A 22,111-nucleotide genomic window follows, 5' to 3' on the forward strand; every position below is an offset into this window, starting at 1 on the left:
GGACATGATAATCAGCATGTTTTGGACATTAGGATGTTTATTGACACCGGGGACAACAGGTTGCCTGCCTCTCATCAATATTTAAGGAAAACATGCCACCGAGTTTGGAACACAATCTCATCCCTCATCCTGGACGCCTTCTTCCTTATGGAGACCTGGCTGAACCCCTGACTCTGCACCAGACATCTCCATCGCCACCCAAAAGGCTAAAAGATAGCACACCAGGACAGTACCAACAACCACGGAGGTGGTATTGCCATCACCTACAAAAATGACATCCACAGAATTACCTCTTCTAGCTAATTGACCCCTATAATGGAGAATCTCAACTTCCAACTTCACAAAGACGGAAAAAGCATCATCATAAGCACCCTCGCCTACATACCACAAGGACCACGCCCCAACTTCTGCAACATCATCCCTGATTTTATTGCCCAGATCGCCATTCTCTCCGAGCAAAACATCTTCCTAGGAGACCTTAACTTCCACCTTGATGACCCCAGCGACACCAAAACACAACCAACCTCTTGGCAAGCATGATTAACACAGGCCTCCAATAACTTGTCACTGACCAAGGGATATAGAATTATTTTAAAAATCTAACTGTCCAAGGGACAAAAGGCTACAGAAATCTACCAGTCCTACAAAAAAATCAACTTGCCTGGACTACTGTATAAATCAAATAGATGGGCTTCGAAAAAATGCACCTGTTATGTGTAGTGCAGAACATGGCACTAATGAATTTACATAGTGAAGCTTCTGCTTGAGAGAAGCTTGTATTTACAAACATTCTGTAACCCAGCCCCATGTCAGAAATAGACATAAATGAGTCCATCTCAAGTATGGCTCAGTTTTCTCTGGCAATGTGAAAGATAGCTTTTCTAACTCATCATGGAGGAGGAGGAGTGAGAGGACTCCTTTCTTAGGAGACAGTTGTGACGATTTCATTTCAACTTACAGCCAGGCATCATCTCTCAAGGTGTGCAGGATTCTCATTGTCTTTTCTAGCAGGCGTTTGATGACCGGTGGTACACACTCTATGAAATTCTGTCTGTTAAAAATGTGTTTATGATACACCGCTGAATGAATCCTGCGTTATCAATATGAACATATCATCAGAAAATAAGTCAGTGCCTTCAAAACGGTTGTGGTTGGAGCTGTCACAGTTCACCGCTAATAGTTACGATAGTGCAGTGACATTTAGACTTCTGCAGCAAATTTGACACAGTGATTCCATCTTGGGTGGCTAGCATTTGCCACAATAGTCATCCTTGAGTGAGAGCTATCTGCTTTGTAAGAAAATACATATCACTGCCCAGAGTGTGCCCTCAACCCAAAGCTGCCTCGCCATCAGAACCTCAGATTTTTACCTACTACGTTCCAGGGTGTGGTTTGATCCAAATACTGCTTGTTAAGAATTGGATCCCCAAGGCTGGCATTTCTTAAATTACGTACACTATGATTTAGGCAGGAGCCCAAATCATGCAGAAGGCAACTGGCAGGTGAGATCTCCAAGCAAAAAAACAGCACAACTGGTCTGATGAGAAAAAAAATAAAAAACAATTAAACTATTTAATATGTTCAAAACAATTCTCGTCAGGAGAGCTATTTACTGGATGCTGGGTCATGTTACTGGCCTGAGTGCAGAGTAGGCAAAGGAGAAACCAACCATACACAAGGGTTTGTGTATCAGTTTCACAGTAAGCTGTGCAAACATGCTTTGGCCTTTTGTCTAAGAGGGTCATCTCTTGAGCCACGAGAGGGGGTTACTTAGCGGAAGTGTGGCACTTTACGGTATAGTGGTGGATTCCAGGGGCAGCTATCAAAAAGGAGTGGCAGGCTGGGTCCTAGGGAGGTAATACTGGGAGAGGTGGAGGTAGGGAAGAGTGTGCATGTTAGGCCATATACAAGAAGAGAAATTACACAGGAAAGTAGCAGAGAGGGAAGGGAAGGTAATCTCCACACAAACCCTTGCATGCCGTTTAGCATGATTCCAGCATCTAAAAAACTGAAAGCATCCTTCGTCTGGATCAAGTGCATTTCAAACTGCAGTGGCATCTGCCTGCAGCAGCTAAATAAAAACCTGTAATGAGACTGCAAAATCAAAAAAGCCTGCACCCTAAACTAGGGAGGGTAAATGCAAGTGACTGTTTTTACCATTACAATACATGATCCACGCATGTCCTGTTACACACACATGGCACTTTCTGGTCAACAAATGTATAACAGAGCAAAAAGCAACTGAAGACAATCATGGCAAAGTGTGTGAAGGGAGGGTTTTTCAATGGGTTATAGAAATGGGGGAGGAATTGCACAGACAGCCTGTGATGGCTGATGGTTTACCAAATGAACCCATTATTACTGATGGGTTCCACAGGGAGCTAGTGTTACCTTGAGGACGTTATTGCAGGAGCCTTTGGTAGTCTATGATTTATAAAGAGAGCCAGGGATTCTCCGGCGTAAGTGTCACAGTGGAAGCTGCTGATGGTTTTGTGGTTACATGTGGAGCTACTGTTAGGCAGGTGACTAGAGAACTGGAAGGGATGATTGAGAGTTTAGCTATAGATGTGGACATAACATGAATGCTAGACTGTGAGCAAAAAGGATAGCAGTGGGCTCTAGACAGGTAAAGGCTTGGTAGAGGAGTTACACTGCCAGCAAGGTGGGGATTTGATAGAGTGCAAGTAAAAGTAAAGGGTCGGCTAGAGATGGGAGTGTACTGTGGAGCACGAAACAATATGTGTATTAGACATGTCTAAATGTGTTTGGATCGCTAGGGAGGGCGGGGGCTCGTTTTGGAGGCTTTTTGGTTTCTGACAAGAGTTTATGGTCAATGTAAAGCATTCTATATAAAAGCATTCATGTTCTTCTCTGGCTGTTATTTTACTCAATGACTTTACTGAGAGCACTCTAACGTTTGCTGTTCCTATGTTTAGTTGCATCTACCAAGACCTTCTGCTTGTATTTCTATGCATTGCATGCAGTATGTTTTAAGTAGAAGAATACCTTCAGGGCCGCCTGTGTTGGGGTTAAATCTTGCGCTCTGTGGTCCCTTCTAAATGTACCACCATTGCGAGGTATACCTGTTTGAGCACATTAGTGGCAGTTGGGCAAGGAGCTAAATCAAAGTCAGAGGACAGACTGTGAGACACAGGGAGGTGTTTAAAGTCTGAAAGCAAAGCACATCTAAGCATTACTGATGCGAGGTTTACACCTGGGCCTTAATCTATCAATGTCATGTCAGAAGAGGAACGGCACCTGCAGATTCACCAGACTCCCTCCTCAAGTTCTCCAAGACCACTGTTAAGAAGCTTGTCATTTTATGCCTTGCATTAAAGAAATTGTCAAGCCTTTTTTGCAGTTCTCCACTTGTGTCCTATCTGGGGTAAACGTTCATACAATGCATCAGCTAGTGAAGATGCATTCTGTTTGCTAGAGTAGCAGCTGTTAAAAGAAGGCACCAAACTTCAAACACTGCTCCACTTAACTACAGTGTGTGATCTTGGGCAAATATTACATTTTTCTGGGACTCCAGTCATTTATCTGGCAAAATTGTTTGCAGTTCTGTAGAGACTAACCCCTTATCCCAAACAACTGGACATTTACATATTAAGTTGTTTATAGGTCAGGAGGTCACGAGACCTAAAACATTATTAAATTCATAATCACACAGACCTAAAGTTACCAGGATTAGGTCCCACTGAGGGCCAGGGGGCGACTATCATGTAAGTAAGAACAATTACCATGTAGCAGATACTGGCAACAGCGGTCTCTTGCTCTCTCAAAGTGATGACCACTCTGTCTTGGGACACATTTTTTACTGCAAATATCTGAAAACTGCAAGAAAACCTGCAAAAGTATGTTCTGTCATGTCCTTTGTATTCTTTAGCCATCCTCTTGTTCACATATGCTGGTGAAATGAGAAGTACTGCAGACATCAACTTAGATGTCCGGCCCATGGAAAGTAAAGGGTCACGAAAATTGCACATGTGAGCAGCAGACGTGAGTTGAATCCATGGGGCCTAGGGGAATGTTGTGCCATAGATAGCCCGACACGATAAACATAAGGGGCCAGCCAATATAACCCTACTATATCCGTACAGGTACAAACCATGTGAATCTGCTCCAATTATGTAGTAGGAACAAATATATATCTACTATGCCTGAGGTAAACACCTTAATTGATCACTGCGAGATATAGGTATTATTTTAACACAAATTCTTTTATTTACTTCATCTCTTTCTGTCACTCATAATCTAGCCCCTTGTTGCGTCATATTGATACACCGAATTTTGCTACACTCACTCTTAAAAACACAATACATAACAATAAATCACATCTATACATAATAATAATAAACAACATACATATCAAAAACAATTAATTCAACTCATTCTTCAAATCAGTTACTGTGTGCCACAAATTGCACACATTGTGCTTCCTAATTGTTTCAAAATGGGCTGCCAGTCCATATTCAAAAAAGCAGTACACTTTCGAGGCAGTGTGATGATACAAGGGGCATACGTAAGGGCCTTCCGACTAGTGGACAAGAAAAAAGTAAGCAATGGAGGGGTTCTGGAACGAGTTGTACGTTTGAGTATGGGAACGCGTGCATCGATGGAATAAATACCCCACGTTATGCTTGCTAGGGAAAACGACCACCAGTGAATGGGTACGTCAGAAGGTCCTTACGTATGCCCCTTGTATCAGCATACTCTTGACGCATATAAAGAATTTTCAAGATATCGGATGTCTTACTATGTCCTGATGAGGCCTATAAGGATTTGGGGCTGAAACACATCAACAAAGGATCTGAGGAGTATCGGAAATTCATGAACTCAAGTGGAGGAAATTTCTGAATAACACAATTAAATCACAACGAGAGAATTACTAATCAATTGGGATATTCTTTATACTACCTCAAAAATGGACTGTTTTTTTTTATATAGACTGGCAGCCTGTTTTGGAACAATTAAGAAGCACAATGTGTACAATTTGAGGCACACAGTAACTGATTTGAAAAATGATTTGATTTGTTTGTTATGTTTATGTTATGTATAGATGTGATTTATTGATATGTGTAGTGTTTTTAAGAGTTCGTGCAGCAAAATTCGGTCTATCAATATGACACAACAAGGGGCTAGATTACTGGTGACAGAAAGAGATTAATTAAATAAAAGAATTGGTGTTAAAATAATACACATATCTCCCAGTGATCAATTAAGGTGATCACCACGGGCATAGAAGATTTATATTTGTTCCTACTATATCGTTGGAGCACATTCACATAGATAGCCCAGACAGGCAGGCTTCTGAGGATTCAGGTCCGGGGGAGGAAGCACAAAAGGAAAGGCACATAAAAATGCTTGTGGGAGACGCCAATGGAAACGAAAGAGAAAGCAAAGAAGTCAGAGTAGAGAGCCGAGGGACAGAAATAACAGGATCTAACTTCCCCAACTCACCTGCCCTCTTGCCTGACAGTGCTTATAGTGCTCCAATATGGGATGTGCTGTCCTGTTCCATGGCGTTCGTCACAATTGGATGCAATCTCCCTTTCATAAGCAAAAGGCCGCCTTGTACTTACCCTCGGGCTGTATTCACCAATCTGACACACCATTTAACCTGGGGTGGGCTCAGGGTTGTGGCAGCCAATCAAAATAGTGACTGTACTCATGGTCTTCTGACATATCATAGGCCATCAAGCATTTCACAAGTTGAAGACATCAGTTTCTGATTTTGTGATTGGCTGCGAGCAGGAGGGTGTAGCAATTCTGTCCCTACTTTACTGTTTTCATGTCTACTTGTCGTTTGGACAAAATAGACAATTAAACTGCTTGCTATAGAAATAAATCTATATGACTTGGGCGTTGGGTGATACAATTTCCCCACCCCTGCTGACCCAACCCACACCGCAAGACACACGCTCTACCGAATTTCATGTCCAGCGACAGAGTCAAGTACAACCATGTCTCACCGCTCACCTGACTCGACCAATACAGTGTCCACTTCAGATTCTCAGGACCCACCAACACTGGCATCATGCCCCGTGGCACCACGCATAGAAAGTCGAAAAATATATCAGAAGACTATTAGAACAATGCTTTCAACTTCCACCTCTCAGACAATACATCCAACCCAGAACAGGCTGCAAAGAACCTCTCGTAGTGGATCACAAAATGTGCCAATGCTATATGGCCTGCCAAGCCAGCCAAACCCAAAGAACCCACCAGAAGAGCCAGTTGGTTCACCAAAGAACTGAAATCCTTCAAACGTATCTACCGACAACTAGAAAGGAAGCAGCGCACCAGCAAAGAGACAGGAGACCATCCCACCTTCAAGACAGCACTCAACCAGTACCACTGCCTCATGAAAGAAGCAAAGAACGACCTAGCACACCGCATAGAAGCCATCATAAACCACAGCAAGGAGATATTTGCTTACATGAAGGAGTTTTCCAAACCCCCAGCCGAGTACAACATAACCCCCCTTCCAAGAACTGCGTGACACCCTGGTAGACTTCTTATATGACAAGATCGCAGTTTCCTATGAAAACTTCCAACAACTCCCTTCACTGACAGAATCAGTCTGCTCACAACCACAAACACAAACCCCTAGCACCTGCCCACCCATTGGGACCCTCTCACAACCTGAGCCACAATCTCCATCATGAACTCCGGGCTCTTGGGAGCACTCACAGACCCTTGTCCCAAATCACAAGTTCAACCTCGGAAGCAAAACGATCGGCAACAAATTCAAGAAAGTCCTGAACACGTCCATTACCTCAGCCTCCCTCCCAGAGGACTGGAAACACGCTGAAGTAAGGCCCCTCGTGAAGAAACCATCTGCTGATCCGGCAAAATGAAAGCCCTCATCCTCTTGGACCGGTCAGCTGCCTTCGACACTGCCTCCCACCACATCCTGATCAACAGACTCCACCACATGGGAATCCAGGGGGACACCTTCAAATGGATAGCATCATACCTCACCGGAAGAACCCAGAGAATCCGACTCCAATCGTTCACCTCGGAACCAAAGAACATCATATGCTGCGTCCCCCAACTGTCATCCGTCAGTCCCATCCTCTTCAATACGTACATGACCCCCCTGGCTAACACCATCAGATTGCACAGACTCAACATCTTCCACGCCAATGACATCCAGCTCATCCTCTTGCAGCCAGAAGACCCCTCCACCATCAAAGCCAACTTCCACAGATGTATGATGAATGTTGCCGACTGGATGAAGAACAACTGTCTCAAACTCAACACGTACAAGACGGAAGTCCTTATCTTTGGGAACAACACCTCGTAATGCAAAAATGCATGGTGTCCACCTGAACTTGGCCCATCCCCCGCCCCGATAGACGACGCCGGCAACCTCGACATCATCTAGGACAACAAACTATCTATGGAGAAACAGGTAAATGCTGTTGTATCGGCCTGCTCAAACTGCTTATGTATGCTCAGCAAGATCTTCAGGAGGCTCCCAGTCATCACCAGAAGGAGCTTCATGCAGGCCCCTGTCCCTACCAGACTGGACTACTGGAACACTCTATGTAGGAATCACTGCATGCCGCCTGAAGAGACTACAGGTTATACAAAAATGAGCGGCAAGACTCATCCTTGACCTCACCAGACTAACCAACATCACCCCCAAACTCAAGAAACTACACTAGACATGCCAGTTCAAGATGTTGACCCATGCATACAGCAAAGGGCCAGCATAAACAAACACATGACCTTCCACCAACCAACCAGACACCTACAACCCGCCTCCCTCTTCCTCGCAGAACCCCCCCCCCCGATCCGCTGATGCAACAGGCTTAGGACACTCTTTCTTACACCTAGCTGTCAAAGCCTGTAACAACCATCTGCTGCACCTCAGGATCGCCCCATCACTCCTGCAATTCAGGAAAGGACTCAAAACCAGGCTATTCGAATAAAAAAAGATCACCATGAAGCAGCTAACAACCCCAGCACCTTCAGACCCTCACGGGTGATTTGCTGAAATTTACAAATCCATGATTGATTGAAAGAAGATAAAACTTGATCCAATTATTTTGTTTGGCTCACCCATTTTTTTTTAAAATTAATTGGAGTGATAAAGATATTAGCATCTAATTGTGTTAGGAATGTATTAAGGGGGTATTACAACTTTGGAGGAGGTGTTAATCCTTCCCAAATGTGACGGATATACCACCAGCCGTATTACGAGTTCCATAGGATATAATGGACTCGTAATACGGCTGGTGGTATATTCGTCACTTTACAGTCACTTTTGGGACGGATTAACACCTCCTCCAAAGTTTTAATAACCCCCTAAATGTTTAATGCCACAGTGTCAATTATACTTAGACTTTGGGTTTTCAAGTATTCCATCCTTAGCGGATAGATGATTCCTAAATTATATAGCAATTCGGTTTTAACTGACAACATAAGCAGCCCCTATATAAAGGCACATTTTTTAGAACTTAGAACTTTGCATAAACTTGAAACACATGTAATGTTTATGCACACAATATCTGAAATCAGGCATAAAAAAAAAGTTGTTGACATACTAATTTAATGAGGATTGGAATTCACTTTAGCTGAAGCAGCCACTATCATTAGGTAAATGATTATTTAACTCAAAAAAATATATGCCTCATGTCCAATATTAAAATAAAGTTTTGTTGTTTTAGAAGGCTCCATCGTATTGTATTGTAATAGTATTTATATAGTGCCTACTACCACTGACGAGGCGTCGAAGCGCTTTTCGGTGAGTAGCACGCTACTCTGGAACCCAACAAGAATTAGTGATGGATTAGTATCGGGAAATGGGAGTACAGTATTATTAGGAGTTAATTTGAGCCGCGGATATGAGAGTTTGTTAGTTAGATTGACTGGAGTAATGGAGAGGTGGAGGAGGAAAGAAATCCAGAAGTGTTAATTGGGAGTATATCCCTCATTTACTCAACCCAAAGGCTTGGGATGAGTAAAGGGGGATGGAGGAGGGAAGAGTCTGTGGAAGGGTTAGGGAGATCATAGTAGTAGGGTGAGATAAATGAGGGAGAATTTAGTAGGGTTGTGTGGGAGGTCATGGTAGTAGGGTGAGGTTTGGTGAGTTAGATGTGGAAGTGCAGGGAAGAGCTTAGGTAGAATTATTTAGGAGATTAAAGTAGTAGAAAGGATTTGGGATGAGTCAGAGTGGGAATGGAGGATAGTTTGATAGAGACATGACATATGATGATGGGTAGATAAGTGTGATACGATGAGAGCAGGGATTCATAGATATCTAGTATAACAACCCACCCAGGAGCCATGCAATGACCCACGAACATGCCAAGCACAGATTGGTCTGTAGTTGTTGGGGTCTTGCGGGTCTAGGTTTGTTTTCTTTAAAAACGGTCGTATGTATGCCTTTTCCAGGTCTACAGGAAAAGTTTGTGTAGTTAAAGAGTTGTTGATGATTCTTCTTACAGGTGTGGCAGCAGAAGTGGATAGAAGAATGTTCTTGAAGATTTGTGGTGGGCAAGGGTCAGAAGAGCAACCAGAAGGTCTGCTTGCTTTGACCAAATCCATAAATTCACCTTGGGATATTTGTAGGAAGGACTGTAGAGGTTGGGTTGGTTTATTCGTAGAGGGTATTTTAGGAAAGGGGTTGGAGCTGATGGCTTTCTTCTGTTTTAAATAGGAGTCTAATGTGTCTGCCTTAGCTGTGTAGTGAGTTGCCAATTTGTTTGTGAAATCTTGAGTAGTGGGATGACTTCCTTCCATGCATGTAGGTTTTCGAAATTCATTGAGAATTTTATAAAATTCCTTGGTTGTAGATTGAGCATTTTGAATTCTGTCTGAGTAGTACCTTTTTTTAGCTTGTCTCATTGAATGTTCTAGAAAAATACTGTGGCATCGTCAACTTGAGTCGTTTATATCAGTCAGTGAATTAAACTATTGACCATATTTTATGTATCTGCACAGCAGTCCTAGAACTAAAATGAAGTATCTAAAGCTGTAATGTAGAATGGGGGGCGAAGGTGGAATGGGGGGTTTAAGGGTTAGGTACATAGGGTGAACACAGGCTCACAGCACAAAATAAGTGCAGCAATAAATTACTGTTCAGTATACTATTCACTTTTATGGAAGAATAGAAGTATTTTATTTAATACTATCAGCACAAAGGTAAATACAACAATCACGCACAACTACACACTCTCCCTGAAGACAGGATTGTAGGCAGTACTCTGCGCCCCACTTCCCCCTCGCTCCTAGTGATAGTGGTTATTCCCCATTCATTATAGGCAACATCCAGGGTAGGCCCACTAGTAATCCGGGTCTCTAGATTCCTCTCTGACTCTATATTAAACTCAACAGTGTTCCAGTGCCACAACCCAGACTGGCCCAAAATCTGTCGTACCCGCAACTGCATGATCAAAGAGCACACTTTGAAGTGTACGGTGAAAGCTTGGCTCTCCAGTGTGTCCAAAGCAGCTTAGAGGGGCACAGCAATACACCAATCTGTCTGGTGGGTTTCCTCTACCTCCTCTCCATGTTTCATCAAGCAGGCCTGGGTCTCCCAAAATGGATCCCAGAGTCTGACATGTATTGTATCGTTCAAAGGCACAAAACAGCACATACATTTAAGAATTATGCATTACATAGCGCTATACCCTTCAAGAACAGTACCACTCACAGGTACACATACAACAAGCACATGTATTTACCATGCCCACACTGTAGAGCACCTCCTGTATTTCAGCACTCACAGGCACATGTACATCCAACACATTATTTTAGCATGCATGCACTGCCCAGTCCTACATTAGCCCTGTAGTGTTCCCTTCCCAGGCACACATCCACCCAGTGCAGATCCACCACTTATGAGTTGCACAGCACTTCACCACAACCCAATGTAGGCCAAGGGATGAGTTAAGCACAGAGGAGCGGCACTTTAAAAGAAAGTGGCTGCAGGCCTCACTATAGTGACAACGGTTAAAGAGGACCAGCTCACGCCTACTGATCACTAAATGGTATGCTGTCACTACTGACCTTGTGCTGCTTAACTCCTGGTGAAGGCAGTGGTCTTCCACCACAATGCGAGTGGAGCACTGGATGCCCTTCCCGGTCCAACAAGACCGCAATCCATGAGAAAGACCTATGTCAACACACACGGATGATTCATGCTTGCCTATGCCAACAAAATCAGCTTTAGGGATCCATACATTAGTACAGTTGGGGCACGCAGGGCAGGGATTCATGCCCATTACCATGCGGAGGACTGTTATATTCCAACAATCTTGTTTTACTTTGTTATGATTTCTTTGAAATTATACATTAACAGGGCTTGAAAAATCCACTCGACCACTTGCATTGGCTGGCGAGTCTTATTTGATCAGGTCAAGTTATTTTTAATACTTACTCGACCATTCTGGCGAGTTGACACTGAACAGGTGTTCTGTCCAGTTGAAAAGTGGAGGGGCAATAAAAGATGCCTTCCAATCTTGTTCTTATGTCACATTTGCTCTGTGTTCACAGAGAAAGGTCAAAAGTCAGTTTTTCTTCCAATTAATTTTCCTTCTGACTGCAGAGTTCCAGGACTTTGCAAGGTGAACTGTGTTACCTGCTGCTTAGAATCTAAAATGATATAGGGTGTCAGGTTTTTCCTAACACACAACATTTAAATGACTAAGTCAATTGTGCATTTCAAAATATATTTGATTAGTTGTGAAAGCCCTTTTTCATATGTCTGTGTGATGAAAAAAATACTTTAGTAGGATGAAAACAAATCAGACTACTTTATGTGTTTATGTGCAAAGGATATGTGTTCTGAAACCCAATTTCCAAGGATTAATACACTATATAGTTTTATCAGTAAGGCTGGAAGTCAGTGGAGAGTTTTTAGACATTTCTTGGAAAGTTACTGTGTGTAGATGACAATATGTTACCACATCAAGGTTTAGTAATATATTTATTAAAATTGAGTGTTTAAACAAACTGAGAAACACTCCTGTCCTGATGGCAATGTTGTTAGTAAACTAAAAAGTCCTAAGTTATGTATGTGGGCTAGATTCTTGTGATGCATGCAGCAAACTGTAGTCTACTTAATCAAACAAAGGAGGGTTTTTTTGTACTGCAGAAATGCTGAGCTTACATATTTGAAGGTGCAATCATATCTGAGAATGAAGAAAAAGGTGACTCTGTAAACTATTTGCCTAGGACCACAAAATTTGAGACCCGTTTATGGGTCAAGTACATTAAAGTTAGGTCGAGTAGATTATTTAAACCTGCAGGTCTAGTAACATTTTTATGAGCCCTGATTAAATTGCTTAGTTTCTCAAAGCACCTTTCAGATATTACAGTACAGTTGCTTGGCTACATCTAAAATACAGGAGACCATACACAGATGGGTACAAAATAAATTCATATAATTACATAGTTTATTGGCATATGCACACAGTCTAACATACCAGACATTGTCATTGTTGAGTGTCTGGAAGGTCCATTACCCAAGTGGGTCAAGAAGTCTCCTCTTCTCAGTAACGGTAATAAATAGCAAGCTTTTAACTAGAACAAGAATTCAAATTTTTTTAACAGTAGATCAGTGTGCACGTTCAACTATTCTTATTCTTTAGAACGTTTGATATTACCACAATATTTTGTATGTATATATAGCCACAAAGAAGTCACATTAATTTGCATGCATATATGGCCCCCTGCTCCTTGGCTGCAAATAGTGCTATCATTAGGCTGAAGTTCTGTAGCAGACGTCTTACCAGCAGTGTACTCTATAAAACCTTCCTCTCCTAGTTCCATTATCATTTTCTGTTTCCATCGCTCCAAATAAAATGCCTGCTCCATTGGCATGGTCTTCTGAAGAACTCTAGTCACACTGGGGATCTTGGCAGACAACTGACTCCTGGTGGGTAAACCGATTTTCAGGGGGATCCTTGGGTCACTTTTCTCAGTTGACATGATTCGCTTGTCTGGGTTTGTCAATGGAATCCAGTTCTGCGGGGTTCTGGTGTCTATATCAGTGACCTGTGGCTTTGATTTGAGCACCTTGCCAAATAAAAATGTGTCCTCCTCATACAAGGCCTCTGGCGTCTGTGAGCTGACTTTGGAAGACGTGACAGATCGCAACAAATCTGCATATTTTTCTGGTTTAACAGTTTCATAGCCATTATTTTTCTTTTTCCCGCTCAGCAAGCAGCAGGAGGTATGTAAGGTCATAAGAGGTGGTTTCTCTTTGTGTGAAAGATGGTTTATCAGTACTTGCAAACTTCCATATTTACTTTTTAAAAGCTGCAATGAATTCATTTTAGAAGCAGCACTTATAAGCGCAGTGGCATAGAGTTTGATTTGATGTCATCTGATGCATACACTAGACGTGTGTCTTACGATGCCTAGGAAGAACAAAAGGCAACATATTAATGAAATGTCTGCGTTTTAATAGTCAACAACGATTAAAGCACAGTCTTGTTTACACAGTCTACTGCAGAGTTTATTGTGTCACAGAAACACAACATATCAGTAATAAGAAAAAGTAGCATCCAAGTCTAATTACCGTACAAACAAGCACTGGCAAGACAACAGATTTCACTTGCGAGAGGTATGAGCTTTGTCAATGTTTTTTAGGTTGTACACCAGCATGGCTGGAACTGAAAAACATAAAGTGCTATGACGCAGCCAGCGCTGGCCATGTTATAGTGCTTTTTTTTACTACTGGAGAGAAAGCGGGCCGGAAGGGAGGGCACGCGGGGTAACACAGACAATCCAAGGTGAGGGGTAAAAAGCGCCTTGAGGCGGCCAGCAGAGTCCATGTCATTATGCTTTTTTTTGTGAGCGGGAGGCAACAAGGAGGGCGGTGGGACATCAATACAGATAACAGTGTGGGGAACAAAAGGGCTATGACGCAGTCAGTGGTATGAAGCAGATGGACAATGGGGGGGGAGGAGCTGGTAGCAAACACAAGGACAATGGATGGTGGGAGGGAGATGCTGGGGGTAAGTGGATGAGCAACAGAGGGTCAGTGGGAGGGAAAAACACATGGGGGAAACGTAAGCAAGGAAGACATGCTCTCTAGTAGAATGCTTAAGCACAAAAAAGTAGCGCCTAAAAAGCAGATGAAGGACACAATTAATACATCCATGCTCCAGGGGAGGGACAAACACACAAAGATGAAGGAAGCCTACCACAACTGACCATTAAGAGGCAGGCAAATGAAAATGATAATGATAAAGAAGCCAACCAATGGTAAGCAATGGACGATCTTTAAGCCCACTGTTCGAAAACAAAAGGTCTTGCATGAGATACTGTCATCTTAGGTGACACCGGAAAAGCAGGTGTCTTCCTACATGCCCTATTATAACGTATTTTAGGTCCTGCAGGTACACACGCTGTCCACAAGGGCTTTGCCAGATAAAACCTTGCTGGGTTGACTTATGCTACTCTCACTAGCTCAAATTAAGAATAAATGCACACGTTTTCAAATTGTATTATGTTGCAAGTTAGAGTTTTTTAAATTAGAATGCCTTATTCAAATATAATATCAATTGTTATACATACCTCACACCCTTCTGACTCAGTGACACGGATATAAGCGGTAAATGTCTGCAGTAAGATGATTGGAGCATTTCTTCGGCCTTCATTCAAGACACGGACTCCCGCCCACATAGGCCATAATGGAACATATACTCTCCTTCCATACAAACAGCTGTGCTGCGTCTCAACTGGTTAGCCTATGACAACGCTTCAGGACCATGCTAGGAGCATGAGGCACTATACAAGCGCTACAAATAATACTATAACCTATTTCTTTTTAAATATTGACTTTAAACTTTTTGAATTTTTTTAATTGCCTTCCTCTGGGTCCCAGAACATATTAGATAATTGAACCAGAGTTACTGGCACGAATTGACTTGCTCTTAAATTCCTTTAGTACTCCACGAAGACAGTGGCATCGGACGTCTGAGTAAAAAATAACATACAACTGTATTTCAGGCTGCAATTGGATAGAGGTTTTCAATGAATGCTTTCCCAAAGGCAGTAAGAAGTGGTTATTTGACATAATCAGTGGACTAAGTTTGTGCTCTGCTTGACGAGAAACATCCAGTCAGGGCTTTAAGTGGCATGGGTCCATCCGGTGCTGAGCACTGGCAGTTCTATTATGCAGGTGCTGAGACGGGTCCTTTTTGGGCTCTTCATTTTTGCCTTCACCCTCAGGGTGAAAAAATATCTTAACTCTGCAGCAGTACCACCCTTCACTGCCTTTGATGTAACTTCAAAAAGACTTGTTATCGTTTTTTTCACAGTCTCATCATTTCAAAACTGAAACATTTTCAATATTATATATTATGAAGCCATTGTTGTAGCTTAATTATGCTATGCAGCTAACAAACATTGACAAAACCATTAGTCCCGGTTTCTTGTAGGTGTAATGTTACTTGTTGTATTATACATCTGAATGTAATGACAGAAAGAAACAGCAAAATACCAGTGAGGCAGCACAATATGTTAAACACAGGTTTTTAGCTTAAGTGTTTTTAAGCCAAGTCCAAAATGATATCAGCCTCTCCCCTTTGAGAATCCCCCGTTTTGTCATCCCGCTTAAAGCCCTGCTTCCAATGTATTAGTTATTTCAACAAGAGCACATTTTTGTCATATTATCTTAACTATTTTATAGAAGCATTTTACTACTGAAATATTGAGGAAAGATAAAATAATGTTATAAAAGTACCCAAATAGAGTAACTTCAAACACTGCAACTCTTGAAAGTCTGGGTTTATATGATACAACTTTAAATCTCAATATATTAAATTCCTTACACATATATTCCCTTACTATGTAATCATGTATCTATATATTTATTACGTTATTCCTACCGTCCATGAGAAAAAAATACTCTCTCAAAAGCTTTACTCTGTCTTACCATCAACCTATACCTCAATCAATGTATCCTCTATCTGACTCATTCCAAACCCATTCTATTACTATGACCTCCAAAATAACCCTTCCTAGAATCTTCCCTCTATCCCTCCTGGCTCACCCCAATCCTCAGTTTACTACTATGATGTCCCAATCAATGATACTAAATTCTCCCTCATATATGTCTCCTCTGACTCATCCCAAACCCTACTTTACTACTATGATCTCCCTAATCCCTTTCCACAGACTTTTTCGCTCCTCCATCTTTCCTTTACTCATTTCAAACCCCATCTTACTAACATGATCTCCCAATTAACACTTCTGGATTCTTCCCTTCTCTATCCCTCCATCATTCTATTCAACCCAACTAACAAACTCACATACCCTTCCTCAAATTAACTCACACTTCGCTATACTAGTACTGTACTCATCTGTCCCTATATTAATCCACCACTAATCGTTTTGGGTTCCAGAGTAGCGTGCTACTAGCAGAAAAGCGCTTGAGGCCTCACCAGGAGTTGTAAGCGCTATATAAATACAACTACAATATGTGTGTCAATTGCGCAGTCAGACAATCTTTCCACAAAGTCTATCTGATTTCTAATACTTTCACAGTGGGAACTAAACGTACCTATTTTGGTTTGCGCCAGATTCTCGGTCCTTTGAAACATAGAAAATGAAAGTTTCGAGGAAAAAGTTATTGTTGCTAAAGGGAAAATTACAGGTGTTGTTTACTTACTCGGGCAGTCCTGTGAATTCTGTGTCAGAGTCGAAGGCTCAGAATATGCTTCTCACTCCTTACAATAAAACACACAGCGCCCAATAAAAGCATTAAAAAACGCACCTACCCGTAAATTAGTGTGCATTGCCCATTACGGATTAGTTTAAGGATGTCCTTTCTGCACTTCCCGGTCATGCGACAACCAATCTTACGGCTGAATATATTTAAAAAAATGTCCAGGAGAGTGAGGGGTTCGTAACGTGTAAAATACAATGGGATTGGCGCATCGTCATCACCGCAGCCAATCACAGTGTGCTGTACAGAATCCCGACGTGCACGTGCCTCTACGGTGTATAAACACCACCCTAAGCACTTCTCTGTCAGTCGGAGGTTTCTTGCAGTTTGCGCGAGGCTTATTTTGGCTGCTGGGTGAGTCGCAGAACGGATGGTTAGTTAATTTGAGTCTAGTGGTGACAGCCATTCTTATTTTGGACAGGCCCTTCTGCTGTCATCTGCTATTCCGGGTGGTTGACTGGGAAGGAGCGAGATGGCGGGGAAGTGTCAGCGTGGGTTTTCGGAATAGGGCTGACTTGGATTAGAGAGAGAAGGTCTGTCGCTTGTCTACTAGTTGCGCTGATCGATTTACGGCCGGGTTGGACAGGCAATATACCACGGCATGACATGTAGTCAGCAGCTTGGGGTGCGTACCACCATTTTCGTGATCTGAATGCGTTCGTGAGTGACATTAGGCCCCTGCTGGGTATGGGCGGCAGCTCAGGGAATGTTTAGCATTTAATGCTGCTGGAAATTCTATTTGTAATGAGCCACCAGTTGGATTTGCACCATGCAGCTACATTACAACTTCATATGTTGTGACTGACTCGTGGCCTGGTTTTGCACTGATTATTTGGGAGAATAGGTAGTGGGTTGGTATTGTATATAGAACCAATACACCTGGAGGGGCTTTGGTGGTGATGATGTGCAAGAGTTTGCCTGCTGTGTTAAAGGGCACATATTAATCTATCTTGTCTGTGCAATTTTGAAAGCGGAACGTCATTTTTAAGTTGTGGCATAGTGAAAAATTATACAGCCCTGTTCCATCACATCCTTTTTATGTGCCAACAAATTTCATTTTGTGTTGTTCAGGAGAAAGCTCAATGATATTTTAAGCGCCCGTTTGCTTAAAATGGTGTTCCGTTTCAGTGATTCCCATTAACCTGTACTCAGACGGGGTGGAAAAGCATGTAAGCTATAATAGTATTTTTACGAAATTTTGACGTTTCAAAATAGCTTTATGTATTTTAATTTTGAGTGGCGATGAACCATGATTTTTTTGCAATCAAGACTTTTTTGTGAATAACGTGCATCCCAAAAGGTAGAGTAAGTAATGCTGTGCAGGACCTATGCTGAACGTAACTTATTAGCTGTATATGATGTTGGTAAGAGAGACCAGGAAGGATAGTACGGCGAGAGTGACTAAGCGAGCAAGAACATTTTTAAAGTAGGTATTAACGTTTATTCAGAGGTTATCCACATAAACAGGAGAAACATTACAACCCCTCAATTACTTACAGTAAAACAATCATGTCGAAAACAACTATACCAAATGTCTTAAAGCTACCGTTCATTACGGTAAGATGACAATTTGCATTTTTTTTTTATATATATTTTTTTAACAATCAACACTTCCGCCTTATTTCATTTTGAAACAATGTAATTGCAGGCGCCCCATTATCCAACTCTTGTGTAAGCAAGAAATCATAATAGGTACTACGTGCAAGCCGTCATCTTTCAGTAGGAATTTAAAATTAACCTGTCAAAATGCATGCTAATTTATAAGGGGTCTTTTAAACAAAAATACATCTTAAGCATTCTTTAATCACGAAAAATAAAGCTGGAGACCTAAATGAAAAAGTAATTAGTGCCTCTGGTTTGGACTAGGCACCTGTAATATGTAGTCTGCTGCTCCTACTTCACTCTTATTCCGTAAAACACCAAATATTTGTTGGCTTTTACGTACTGTAAATCATACTTTAATGATCGTTCCATGTGTTTTTCTCTCCTGATCTTCCTAGTTCTTTCTAATTTTTAACCATCAAACATAAGTTGACTACCAAGACATACGTCATATTTTTCAGACAAATTACTCGTTTTCCTTCCCCCTCCAGCATTTGCCATCCTTTTCTAATTGGTAGTTATTTATTGTTAGATGAATTCTATAAATCCTTCACACATTGTAGCTGCTATTGCTTCTACCAAATAGTTTGTAAAGACTTGAGCTGCCCCTTGGTGATTCAAGGACCAAAGCCACAATTCAAACCATATGGATTTGTTTCTCCTTTGCTTGTGGTTACCAGACACCACACACTGCTTGGAACTAGATGCTTTTACCCAGTGGTTCCCAACCTGTGGACTGGGGACCCCTGGGGGTCCGCAAAGCCTCCTCAGGGGGTACGCAACTGCTTAGCAAATTAAATAAACTTGACAGATTAGGTCCCCAGTTTTAAGTAATGACTCATTGGGGGGTCCCTGGATTCCAATTTATGATTCAGTGGGGGTCCCCGGGTTCCAGTAATGATAAAATGGGGGTCCACAGAAGTCAAAAGGTTGGGAACTACTGCTTTAACCTGTTCATACTCTCTATCATTTGCCTGGAGAAAGTAAAGTGCAGTCCTACAGTGTCTAACTCCCATGATTGTAAAAAAATTCCATCATCTGAGAAGAAATGAACGGTACACCATTATCGGTTACTATATATTCAGGCACACCCCCTTACCAAATTCATCTCTCAGAAACTCAGTCCCTGCTTTAGTTTTGACATCTTAGACACACTCAGCAGAAACCCACTTAGAAGTGTTGTCCAATATTATTTACAAATCTCCCAGCCAGGGATAACTAAGTAAAAGGTCTCACAATGTCCACACTCACCTGCTCAAAGGCTTCTTGGGCAATTCCACTGGTGACAGGGGGACCGTCCTAGTCTTGCCTTTCTCTTGTCACAGCATGCACACTGAACAGACTCCTTAACCACTGTCTCCATCATATGATTCATCTGAAACCACCATCAGCACACCCTCACTTGGGCCTTGGTCCTGTTCCTGCCCAAATCACCTTCATATGCCAAGTTAACAACCTTATCCCACAACCCTTCAGGCAACACCACTCTCTTGCCTCTACATAAGGAACCCTCAACAATTGACAGTTCATCACACACTGTCCAGTATCGTTCCACACACGCCACAAGATTCCTTTTCTCTGACCACCCTTTTACCACATACTTTCTCTCCAAAATCGTGGCCTCCTCCTCCTTTGTTGCTTTGCTCCACTCTGGTCAAAGCTGATTCCTGTACCCACACCTTATGGTCCCCTTCACGATTCCCAACTGTACTGCTCTGGCTCAGTCTAAGAAGAAATTATGCCAAAGAATGCAGCACTCTTAGTCTGAGTAATGAATTTATTAAGGCACTTCCCAGATATCAAATAGAAGGCTCATGAATATATAAAAATAAGCATAAAACTCAAAGGAAGTAAAAGTGTGTGTCTGTACAAGAATAATCACAGCAGTTAAGCAGTCACAGACAGAAAGGTGGCATGCATCAACAGTAAAAATGTAATTATTATATATGTATGTTAAATAATAAAAAATGCATCAACAATGTTTTTTTTTTTTTTTTTCATCATCCTCGCCAGGCAGACTTAAGGGAACCTGGGATCAGCCAAGGCAGGAGGCTCCCAAATTGGGATCAAAGAGATCCTGGGCAGTGCGTCCGCGCCACAGGGAAGTTCCTCTCTAGGTGCCAAGTCTCTTTGTCTTTTATACTTTAAAACAAGCTCATGTAGCGATTTCTAGAAACCCTCTCCCCTCTGTTATGAAATTAAACATTGACTGTACTTTGTCTGCGTTAAAAGCATGCAAGAGAGTTGGCCATACTCCCCATGCTTATTTCTGAGGCAGAACCGTACCTTCCTCTAATGAAAACATTCTCAGCCTTGTGCACTTGTATCTGGTCTGCATCCCCCATAGTATGTTCCAGCACGGTATGAGAAGAGAAAAACAAATTCTGTGTGAAAGGACATCTGCGCTGCAACTGTAGCAGGGCCCAAGATGAAATCACTTGCACAAAATGGAGTCGATGGTCAAACACGGAGTCTGTGGTTAAATGCATATAGCATTACACAATTTTTCTTCAGCACCAGTAATCGTGATAAGCTGTTTTTTGTCTTGTTGCGAGACCCTGAAGTACTCGGCATGAAAATTAGTCTCTCACACCTTCTATCCCTCTACTGATAAAAGGCACAGCTTTCTCGCTGCCTTTATAAGTGAACAACATCACCAAAGGTCTGTGATCTGACCTCATAACAAAAGTTAACCCAGACAAATACAATTTAAATTGCAAAATTCTCCACGTACACGCAGCGCTTCCCTTTCGATAACTGAATAGTTCTCTTCTGCACCCTTAGGGATTTGGAGGCAAAAGCAGCCACTCTCTCGTTCCCATCCACTATTTTAAACAGTACCACACCCAGACCTTTCAGACTGTCATCGGTAGTTAAATTTCTTTTTCTACATCAAACTGCCAACATGTGTGTAATTCACTAATGCTCCTTTTGACCGTTTCAAAAGCCTTTTTACATTCACTCGACCACAGAAATCTCTCCCATTTCATTAACAGCAACCTTATTGCCTGGACCACACTCTCAAAACTGATAAATTTGTGATAATACTTACTTAAGTCTGGTAAGGAACATACCTCGTCTTTGCCTGAAGCTTCCGGGTTATCAATTATGGACTTGGCTAATTCAGGTTTGGGACTGATCCCATGACTGGAAATGGTATATGTCCCAGGTAAGACACTGATGTCATTCTAAACATGCATTTTTTATTTATTTATTTTTTTTTAAATACAGATAAACCATATTCATGTAATCTTCCAAGCACCCCAAACAGTTTCCTATCACAATCTTCCACATCTTTACCACACACCAGTATATTGTTCTGAAAATTCTTAATCTGATTAATCCCGTCCAATACTTTCATCATCACTTTTTGGAAACATGCAGATGCGGGTCCAAATGGTATATGGACAAACCAGGAGGCTTCGGACAGCATGATAAATGAAGTTGTTTGGACAGGTTCTGCCCACTCATCAGCCACCTCAAAGTGCTGTTTCCCATATGAACATTCCACCCCAGCACATTCACAACACAGTGAACAATCTACTACATAACATCCCAAATTCAGATAACTAAATTATTACAAAGCACCACACTGGACACTTGCGCACAGCACCAAACTTTTTCTTATATAATCTCTGATTTTTCACAAATCTTACAGTATCACCCTCTCCCACATATTACCATGCTACCTGCCTACTGTTGGACCTGGTCCTTTTTGTGGGGTCATGTCCAAACTTTTTGTCCTCTTTCTCCTATATTTTTTGTGAGCTTTAGAACTCTGGGCACTTTACCACTGCTGACCAGTGCTAAAGT

The 22,111-nt window shown here is 41.9% G+C and overlaps 2 protein-coding genes across 4 annotated transcripts in view; one reads left to right on the forward strand and one right to left on the reverse strand.

Moving 5' to 3' along the window:
• MGME1 (mitochondrial genome maintenance exonuclease 1) overlaps nucleotides 1-16,884 on the reverse strand; it is a 162,872-nt gene extending 145,988 nt beyond the window's left edge. Inside the window, exons 1-2 of one of the 2 annotated variants that reach the window (XM_069234750.1) lie at nucleotides 16,749-16,884; nucleotides 12,750-13,379 (exon numbers count right to left, since the gene is read on the reverse strand). In XM_069234750.1, coding sequence (XP_069090851.1) covers nucleotides 12,750-13,293 — 544 coding nt within the window. In that variant the 5' untranslated portion in view covers nucleotides 13,294-13,379; nucleotides 16,749-16,884. Of the gene's footprint in view, nucleotides 1-12,749; nucleotides 13,380-16,639 lie in introns of both variants that reach the window. The other variant, XM_069234751.1, reaches the window with a different exon arrangement.
• Nucleotides 16,885-16,934: 50 nt separating this feature from the next.
• SNX5 (sorting nexin 5) overlaps nucleotides 16,935-22,111 on the forward strand; it is a 229,078-nt gene continuing 223,901 nt past the window's right edge. The window contains exon 1 of one of the 2 annotated variants that reach the window (XM_069234748.1): nucleotides 16,935-17,050. The gene's annotated coding sequence lies outside the window, so the exon portion shown is untranslated. Of the gene's footprint in view, nucleotides 17,070-22,111 lie in introns of both variants that reach the window. The other variant, XM_069234749.1, reaches the window with a different exon arrangement.

This window comes from Pleurodeles waltl, chromosome 5 (genome assembly GCF_031143425.1).
Source record: "Pleurodeles waltl isolate 20211129_DDA chromosome 5, aPleWal1.hap1.20221129, whole genome shotgun sequence".
Taxonomy (NCBI): domain Eukaryota; kingdom Metazoa; phylum Chordata; class Amphibia; order Caudata; family Salamandridae; genus Pleurodeles; species Pleurodeles waltl.